General features: G+C 34.7%; 1 protein-coding gene across 15 annotated transcripts in view; it reads left to right on the top strand.

Annotated features, from left to right (window-relative positions):
* Positions 1 to 16: 16 nt before the first annotated feature.
* Positions 17 to 10,746, top strand: part of LOC125649779 (reticulon-1-A-like) — a 35,753-nt gene continuing 25,023 nt past the window's right edge. For 4 of the 15 annotated variants that reach the window (XM_048877539.2, XM_048877535.2, XM_048877538.2 and 1 more), the window contains exons 1-2: positions 22 to 545; positions 4,936 to 4,962. In XM_048877539.2, coding sequence (XP_048733496.1) covers positions 143 to 545; positions 4,936 to 4,962 — 430 coding nt within the window. In that variant the 5' untranslated portion in view covers positions 22 to 142. Of the gene's footprint in view, positions 546 to 4,935; positions 4,963 to 10,746 lie in introns of all 15 variants that reach the window. The other 11 variants (XM_048877548.2, XM_048877546.2, XM_048877547.2 and 8 more) reach the window with 6 other exon arrangements.

Here is a 10,746-nt window from a genome sequence, read left to right as displayed (position 1 = left end):
GAATTGAAGTCTCTTTTCCCTGACAGGAAATCGTGTTGCGCATGACTGTAAATTACGTCAAGTTCATCTGGATAACCGTGCTTGGAACTGCAAAATTAAGAAAAAAAGAGTTGTTAGCCTAACCCTTATCGTTTCCTTCAGGATGGATCCATCAATCGACGAAAGCAGGGATAATGCCGAAGAGTTTGAGACCGTAGACAGTATACCGGAGCAGGACGAGGAGGTTACCACCACGTCATTTTCTGGCGAAACCGTGGAGGCAGACCGTTATGAGCCTGGATATTCTTCACCAGCGAAAACAGCTGGTACTGAAAACACGCAGAATCTGTTAGATTTTGATAACGAACAATTAGGTCAAATTTCCCCTTCAGAATTTGTTCCTATCAGTAGTAACTCCGAACCCTTGAAACCCTCTGCACCCCCGGCTTTCTCTGGTTTAGACCTCTTGGGTGAAACATATGAAAATAATCCCACCACTTCATCTTCTGAAAAGACAACACCAGTAAAAGCTCCTGAAAGGAAAGAGGCAGTTTCAGCACCAGCAGGTAATGGGTCAACAACATCTGTTGGCGTATTGCATCTTGGTTCCATTTAGACCATAGATCTATGTACCTGTTACCCGCTTAATTATTGACTCATTTTATGCTAAGTTTGTATTGACCTATTATCAAATTACAGTACTACAGCCTTTGTCCAAAATGGATTGAGTTAACATTTTAAGCTATCAATATTATAAATATATATGTGAAAATGTTGAATTGGAAGATTTTAATGTTCTTAAAATCAAACATTAATGGATAGGTAAAAACAATTAGTAAAATGAATTAATGTATAGTTAAGTTTTAATTGAAACATTTTACACATGCAAGATATGTTTTACATATGCATTAATTATGAATAGTATATGTAAGCTACTAAGCTGATTAACGAAGAATCATTATGATTTTAATGTAAAAATTCTTGATCAATCTAATTAAAATCAGACTTCTGTGCGTATACTCTGCTGAAGTAGATCCGATATACACCGATTAGGGTTTATTTGAAGTTTATGTTAGCCAATTAGCGTGTTGCCTTTAAAATCTTCCGTGTTCACAATTCAAGGAAAAGGGCTGCAATTGTTTGGTTTGAAAGAAAGCACATTGCAGCTAGATGTGACGTCACAATGCACCATTTACGTCGTCTGGTGTTATATTCCTCGCGTTAATTAAGTAAAGCATCTTGAAAGCTATTCAAAGTGTACCCATCCCTATTCATACATAAATCGCAATTCACAAATAATTTAATTTGGGTGTATTTTATATCGTACGTTTTGTTGTTTCTATAAACGGAATAGATTAGGCATTATTGCGAAAGTTTAAAATTCCAAATATGAGAATATACAATTTCATAGTGTGGAATAAACTTTGTGGGAGAGAGATTGCTGCAACTTGTATACCAATCGCTGGGAACCACCTAAGTAGCCATCATTATCTATGGCACAATCTGACTGGCTGATAGTTCTCATGAATATTCCAACGAAAGGTCATGCGAACGTGACCCCCTACAGGGTTATGTCAGATCCTATTGTAAGGATTGTTGGCGTATCTTAGGATCTGGTTTTAATAAAATTGTGATTTGATGAATATAGTCTCATTAGGCTTATAGTCTTCAATCAATGTACAACATAATCAGTTGGTGCATTTTTGTTTTTATGCCCCCGAGATCAAAGATTGTTTTTGTCCTGTCTGTAATTCTGGTAAATTTTTGGTCATAACTTCTAAATGGTAAATATTAGAGCTTTCATATTGCACATTCATGAGCATTTCTTGTAACAAGATCTTTCTATTGGTACCAAGATATTTGTCCTTGTGACATTGGCCATCTTTGGAATTGGCCATTATTGGGGGCATTTGTGTTTCACAAACACATCTTGTTTTAGCATAAGACTAGAGAAATTGGATTCAGTGCCATCAATTTGCAACTATGCAGTTAGAAATTGCATTTTAGATAACGGGAGAATTTACTACAGTTGAAATAAAAAAATAAGATGATTTTTGTTATGTTTAATGAAATTTTATTTAATATCAAACTGAAGATTAGCTGCCCTGTGAACCAAAAAATTCAGTGTGAGATTCCATAGCAATAGGCATTGTAAATTCAGTTCTAATGTTTAAATGGACATTAATACCGTAGTAAAGAAGGGGAGAAAAATCTTTAAATCAATCTGGTATCAAATCTGGGACTCTTACATTGCAAGTTAGGTGATATAACCACCAGGGATCGACATTAACGGTTGTCCAATTGCCCAATGCAAGTGAAAACCCAGTTCGTACAAGTGAGACTCTATACACACTTGACTGATGGGGCAATGGGTTATATTAATTGTGTCAAGCTTGATTAATATCAAATATTAGAACATAAAGTCCTACTCCGTGTATTTTTGTTTTCTTTACAGAATCATCAGATTATTAAGTCTCCCAAATGAAGTTTGGAGACTTATTGTTTTTGCTCCGTTCTTATTATTCTCTCGCATCTAAAACTGTCTGACACCGTTCTCCGTAACAAGTGGATGAAAGTAATAGATATTCGAGGATATGATAGGCCAATGTATCTAGGTGTGCAGAAATGTTTTCAGATTGAAGGTGGTTATGGTACATTTTGGGGGGATCAAATGGGGGTGGGGCTTAACATAGAACTTTATGGGAGGAAATTAATTGCAAAATTCAACAGATATAACTTGACAAATATGATAGAGTCCTGGGGACTTCAGAAATGAATAAAGAATGACAGGGCCTACAAATTAGTGTCAAGGTCAAGTGACTCCAGTGAACATAAAAATTGATATATCTTTGAAACCAAGACTAATAGTGACATGGAATCTTCAGAAATGGCAAGAGGATGACATGACCTACAAACTAGTATCAAGGTCAAGTGACTCTAGTGACCCATCTAGTCCCATCGGACTGACTAAAACAAATGTATGTCAGTCTGCCAGACTTTTAACCAGTCACAGACTGACGGGCATATGTTAATTTCGAGCCCTGAAAATTGGTATTACTTTAGAACCAGGTCTGACAGAGACATAGGGTCTTTAGAAATGATGAAAGGATGATGAGATCTACAAATTGGTATCAAGGTCAAGTGATTCCAGTGACTTTAACCTCTGATCTTGAACATACAAACTCATGTAATTTTAGAACTAGAATTGTCAGATGGAAAACTTGAAAGAGGAAAAACTATTCTAAAGAAAGATAAACTTGGCTATTTACCGATTGACAGAGGGGGGTAATTAAAATTACTGGTTGATAAGTGTATTAGTCTTAAAATTTCGGACAACTAAGTTTTTCATTCGAAGAAGTAAAATTTGAGTTTACTTGCCCAAAGGGCAAGTGGTCTAAAAAGTTAATGTTTATCCCTGGACAATATAAAAGATTGGGTATATTAATACAAAATAAAATTTAAACCTATTTCAGAAATCATACAAGAACTGACATATCGAGGAGATGAAAAAATAATTTTAGAGAAAATGTCAGAAACATCGTGTATGTCCTGAAATATATTTTTTTTCTGAACAGCAAGGCAATGCAAGTCGTATTGATTTTGAGGCATCCCCATTTCGTGTATATTCAAGTTCAGTTAAGTCACAACCTATCCTAGATTAGGGATAGAATATGTTGTCAAAATTTACCCTGAGTTTCAAGAGAGTACAGATCTTTTATACATCTTCTGAAAAAGATAGCAGGGCTAAGGCTGACTCTGTCACTCGGGTGAGCTTTGTGTGCCTCTTGTTAAGGTCTCAACTCTCATTTCTAAATGTTGAGCATTTGGCAAAGTAGCTATTGTTATACCCCTATAAAACAGTTCCTATATAACTCCTTACAAAAAAAAGTCCAACATTTCGACTGTTCTGGCGACTGTTGGACCGGGAACTGTTAAAATCGACTGTCAAAAAAGACTGTTGACCGATGACGTCATATGGCGCTAACTCGAGTTATCTTTTCGTGCCATTTGGATAAAGAGAAATGGTAGCTTGGTACCCGAGGCCTTCCGATGTTCAAAGAACGAAGTAGCGGATGCATATTTTGCGACAGCAACGATAGATGAAATTCAATTAATTCTTTAAAGTAGGGACAGCAAGAACATAAAAAAAAATATTTGTTCATCATTTTCTAGAATCAATTGTATAAGATGAAGTTTACTTATTTTTATTTTATTCGTGTTAAATCTGTTATACGCAAGTCATATGATTCTTGGTCTGCTGATTTGTTTACGTAATGGTGAGGTTCACTGATTTGACTGGTGATGAAATACGGAATTTATTAGATGAAAAGCAGAGCAGATACACGAAAAATATAATTATCAATTAGGATATTGGGTATGTTTTCTTTTAAACTAGTGGAATCAGTGATAAATGTATGTAATCACACTGTCCCGTTTAAAGTCAACAAACCATGTGCACCTAGTAAAAACAACCTAAAAAATGAAGGTGTATAACAAAACAGTTATTCACTGGGTCCTCGGACAACATCTGTTTTGTTTGACCCTCGAACGGATCAGTTGCCCTCAGCCTACGGCTTCGGGCAACAGACCCGTTCTCGGGTCAAACAAAACAGCTGTTGTCCTCGAACCCAGTCAATAACTGTATATTTTTACGCTTTAGGTTTTACACAGCAAAAGTATGAGCAGGGCTTAAACTCCCTCCCTCCCGGTCAGGAAGTAAATGCTGAAACCACTATAAGCCACTGATAACTAGGATCTTGGAAAAAGCTGTAGTACTGTAAAAAAAAAAATTAAAAAAAAATATATATATAAAAAATATAAAAAAAAAAAAGACAAGTAATTACCTGAACTAATCATTAAATCGATATTTATTTAACCAATAATATTCCACTCCCAAGCTTGTTCCTATTTATGTTGGTGACGTATTTCATTTTGCTTTCTATATCGTGCTTATAGCAGAGAGGTCTTCTCCATCTCAGTTTGGTACGTACATGTTTAATTGTAATCGGTTTCTTGCAGCATGCATGACCCAATACATGTATGTTCAATAGACATTCTGTGTCACCTTGTCTCCATTCCCAAATCTCTTGCACTTTGTTTTTGAATTCATACTACCTATGCAAATGTGTTATAAACAGAGCATACACAATTTCAATTCTGCAGATTCCATTTTTTTTGTGCATCTTTGACTGACTTTGTGCCAGTCAGAAATTTCTTTCTCCACCTATGAACAGTCTAATAAGGTACCTTATCAGACCCATAAACTTCCCCCAATTCAGTAAAAATCGGCATTACTGAATGACCGAGATTTGTGCAAGCTTATATATAAGCTCTAATTTCTTCAATATTCTCAACCCGTTTCCCAACCATTTTTACAACAGTGGTCAACGACTGGCTCTATAGAAATGACTATAAGTTTAAAACTATGTGGAGCTGAAGGCTCGTGTTTATACCGTTGGAATGGCATTGAATAGAGCTATTCAAGAGTATCATCATCCACAAAATTGTGTGAAGTGTTATCGCGCTGTGGTACAATACACATTACATATCGAACAGCCCTCCTATGTCGCCTGCTGAACTGTAGATAGTGGGTTCAAGTCCAGCAGAGGTTTTTAATTATTTTCAGATTACTTTCTACTAAAACTGCATTCTTTGACTAATTACAGTAATGTAAATTTGAAAGTTAATAGTTTTCAATTTCAAAATACTATTGTACATATCCTCCACTTTTCATCCACATCAAATTACTGGTGTAGTATTCCCCTTTAAATATTGATCGTAACTATTGAACAGTACAAGGTAGATACATGTATTTCATACTTGATGAACTAAAATATCTAGTTCAAAGCTTGCTTCAGTTGACCTTTGTCACACTTGGGAGACCCAAATTTTTACAATCACATACACTGCCCACCATAGATAAGTATACACTTACCAAAATATGTTTCTTGCGCATGAAAAAATGAGTTACGTCATAGATACAGATTTTTCGATGCGAAATACATAACTCTGACATATAAATAGATGACATGATAGGCTTTTAACTTTTTATATCTTTATTTTTTGTTAAAATTCCTGAATTTCTGAATTCTTTGAAAAGAGATATTATGCAAACCTTAACTTGAAACCATTTCAAATTAATTACTAATACATATTTTGATGTGTTCTTTTATAAGATCCTTTGATTTTTCACCTTAAGTTTCACATATATTGAAGTTGTACCCTTAACTGATTATTTTAGTGTTATAAATTGAAAGTTATACACAGTGAATTCAGCTCTTTTTCATTATTTTGAATATATTTCATGTCAAAATGTGTTGAAAGCTTATGTGTATACTTATTTATGGTGGGTAGTGTATTTGTAGAAGTTGGATCATGTTAGATACTGATTATCAGAGCGTTACAAATCCATTATGTTACAATCTCTTCAAATACAAACATTAATTTATGTATTAATCACATACTAGTATTTTAGGACACTAATCTATTTTTAACCTCTTACTCACCACCCCTAACATTATGTGCAGAGGGATAGATACTATGGAGGTACATGTCGTGTACATAAACTTAGATACCCTTAATATCTGTGTACTCCAGGAAAATTTGTATGAAATTTATTCAAAACTTCATCCATAGTCAGTTGGATGCTTGCAAAATATATGAGAAGAATATCTCATTCAGAATGTTTATTTATCATCTTGCTGGAAGTTTCAAAAAACATGCACACACAAAAACTTCTGAGTTATACCTCTTGCACATTTTTGCATGAAATACTTAATGTGTTTGCAAATTATTGACTTTAGTTTGGCTTTTGGCTTGTCATACATGTCATTCTTCATTTAATAACCACCTTTGCCTGTATAAGCATGCAGTCTTGTGATATATAGATATATATATATATTTGATGTTAGTACCTGTTTTTAGGTCACCTGAATCATTCGATTGATTTATTGCGAAATGGTTTTTGTCCATCATCTTTAGTTAACAATTGAACATTTTTAACATTTCATAACAACCATTCCAATTCTTTTCAAACTTTATATGAAGCATCTTTGAGACAAGGGGGACATAAGTTATAAATCTCGGGACTCCTGGACCCTTGGGGTGAGGCGAAAATGGACCGATTTTCAAAAAATCTTCTCTGCAACTGCAAAGTAAATGCATGCTAGTCATTTAGAGCAGGAATCCCTCTACCAAAATTGTAAATTTCATGATCACCGAGGTAGATGTTCTGACTCCAGGATGGGACCAAACTTAGTATACAGTATTAATGTGTAAAACATTTAGATAACATCTTCTTTAATGCTATTTATACTAGATTGAAACTAAATGGATATTTTAGAAGGAGCAGGTAGCCCTTTACCAAAATGGTAAATTTCATGATCCCAGGGTTATGGATTTTGGTACCAGAGTTGATCATAGTTATTAAATAGGTGCATTAATGTTTGGTATTGGAAGGCAACATAAAAAAAACACTTCACAGTACCACATATTTTGTCTATACTGTATGTGAAATGTTTATTTTAGGTTGTTAGATTTTCTTAAGTCAATATAACAACCATTTGCAATGCAATGATATCTCAGTCTATGCGAAAGTTTTTTGGACCACACAGGACATTCGGTCCTGTGTAATCAATGAACACACCGGACCGAACCAAATTTTGTCGGACCGAAAAACCTAATGGAAAAAAGTGAAACATGTGAAAATGCAAAACCAAGGGAATCTTGTTTATTATACTAGTAATACTATACCTGGGATCCCTCCCATATAATACTTTAGACAGTCCATGTGGTTTTAATTACATTCATTTACGTATTTGGATTCGTGTGCTATTTTTTACTTATAACAAACATTTAAATGACTCCGCATCAAAATAGTAAAGCTCAAAACCGGACACTGAGACATCGGACATTCCGGTCCGGTGTAAAAAATGATGCATCGGACCTGAGGCACTGCACATCGGTCAGGTCCGACGGTCCGATGTCTTTCGCATAGACTGATATCTTAAAAATTCATGCATCAATCTCATTACCTGATAGTTACATGAGAAGTTGCCAAAGTTAACTCAAAAAATGAGACCTTGTTGGACATATAAATATGAAAAATGTGAAAGAATGGGAGAAAAATAATGGTTTTATTCACTGTTCAGAAATTGTGAAATATTTAGATCTTTGTAGAAAGTTCTTTATTCCTGAACATCTCTTCACATATAACTGTAGCTCATATATATTAATAACTGCTCCATTTTGCCAAAGTTTGCTCTTTGGTTTGTCATGTAAAAAAAATTTCATGAAATCTATATTATTTATGGATATTTATGAATTTGATTTTGTCATAATAAAGTCTTTTAAGTTCATGATGAAGTGTTATAATGTATAGACTCTGAACCATACTACTACACCAGTGAAACAGTCAACGAACACTACGGTTTGGGATTGAAGGGTTTTGATTGGGGAACGGACACTGAACGGTTTGGGAAGGAACAGTTTTGATTGGGGAGCAAACACTGAATGGTTTGGGAATGAACGGTTTTGATTGGGGAGCGAATATTTTTGCAATTTTAAAGAGAATAAATTGGGGTAAAAATGATAATAATAAATTATGTATTCGTGACTTGAGTTCACATAGAATTTATGTACTGTTGTTCATACAGAAAGGTTTTTTTTAACTGGTAAAAAAAAATCCCAGTCCAATTGTGATAAAATTGTCATCGTGCAACTCAGAAATGTCAGCATTTTCTTGACATAATTTTGAAATAATTTTCAGTAGAATTACTACTTAAAGATATCTTTATTGATGTTTTGTTAGCCAAGTTGCGTAGCAAATCTCGGCTTTTAAATTGGCGAATGATGGGCGGGCGGGTGGCGTCCACAATTAGCTTGTCCGGTCTTTAACTTTCATACTTTTTGATGCATCTTTGTGAGACTTACACAACATGATCACCTCCAAAAGAGGAAGGTTCCTATTTATTTTGAGGTCAAGATCACTGTCACTAAATGCCATAGATTTGAGTTTGTCCGGTCTCTAACTTTCATACTACTTTGTGCGTCTTTGTCAGGCTTGCATATATTGATCATATATGAAGAATAGGGCTACAATAGGGGATCAAAGTTTTACATACCAATATTTAGGGATAATCATTAAAAATCTTTTGATGAAGAACCATTGGGCCAAAGGAAATGTACATGAAAGCTTCCTGACATAGTGCAGATTCAAGTTTGTAAAAATCATGGCCTCCAGGGACTAGGGTTTTACATGCAAATATATAAGGAAAATCTTCAGATATGGGCCAAAGTGACTCAGGTGAGCGATATGGCCCATGGGCCTCTTGTTCTTTACACCAACAAATATTATTTTTCTTCTCCATCCCCGACATGGTGGTCTAAAGGTTAGAGCGTTTGCCCCACATGAGGAAGGTAGGGCAGGGCTTGAAGCTAACTTTTTATGTCACCAGTCCAGCCGGACTGATGGGGTATAAATTTCAAACAGTCCGCAGAAAAATATACCAGTCCAGCCAAGTTTTCCAGAAATAATTATATAAACATATTTCGTTAATGTTATTAAAATGAAATTTAACTCAATATACCTGACAATATTGTAACACTTATGTGGGATTTATATTTATGAATCGAGATTTGTCTGATATCTACAGAAGATGCCAAATGTGTGTATAAGATTTCACAAGTATATTTTCCAAAACGATGCTTTACAAAACTAACCAGTCCCATCGGACTGACTAAAACAAATGTCAGTGAGTCCACCAAACTTTAAACCAGTCACAGACTGACGGACATATGTTAATTTCGAGCCCTGGGTTTGAATTGTTAAAACATGTAGTGACAGTTCCATCGCCAAACACCCGGCATCAGGTGTGAATGTCGTGGGTCCTCAGAGATGACCTTAAAATCAGACGTCCTGTTTCACAGTATGTTTGGCACGCTAAAGAAACCTCACTGCTCAATGGCCGTAAATGCCGAGCAAAGGCCTAAATTTGAAGCCCTTCACTGGTCTTGGTGACATCTTCATGAGTGAAAAATTCTGGAGAGAAATGTTAAACAAGATACAATCAATCGTCCCCGACCGAGTGCCATGTTTTACAATGACTCAGTGATTTTTTTTTTGTTTTTTCAAACTACCACCCCTCCTTTTGAATCGGGAAAAATTAGTGACATTTTCCTCAAATTGGAAAAAATCATTCATAGTAAATTAAAATGGTAAAGATGCATAAAATAATCAAATAACATTTTTTTTAAGGTTTATTTCAGATCTGATTTAAAATCATAAAATAAATCATTATTTAACATTAAATATATATTGGAAGTCACACCTTGTATAGATATTATTTACTTTTTCTAATTAATACTTATTGTCTAATTTCATAAACAAAATAATAAATTATTAATTCACCAGTATTTGTACCCATAATCTTTTAAATATAATATTAATAATCAAGTTTCCAGAATGTCTCTCCTGTTTGTATTTTTCGGATTTTAGTAAACCCGATACTGTTGGCCACTTCCTGTTATTAGCCTGACACTACATATAATGGCGGTCAAACTAAATTGTCAACAATATGGCTTAATGTGTGTCTGGAAACTATATACTTCGCTGCATATCTGCTTATATAGATGCTTCTATTGTTTTACATATTCTTTACAAAACCTTTTGCATGTGCAGTGGTTTTGAGAATAAAACTGAAGAAAAAAAACGTATTTACTCTTTGTCAGCAATATACGGTAACCGTTTTTTTAAATGACCTAATGTCC

This window comes from Ostrea edulis, chromosome 5 (genome assembly GCF_947568905.1).
Source record: "Ostrea edulis chromosome 5, xbOstEdul1.1, whole genome shotgun sequence".
In the NCBI taxonomy this organism is placed as follows: Eukaryota; Metazoa; Mollusca; class Bivalvia; order Ostreida; family Ostreidae; genus Ostrea; species Ostrea edulis.
This window is presented reverse-complemented; position numbering and strand designations above follow the sequence as displayed.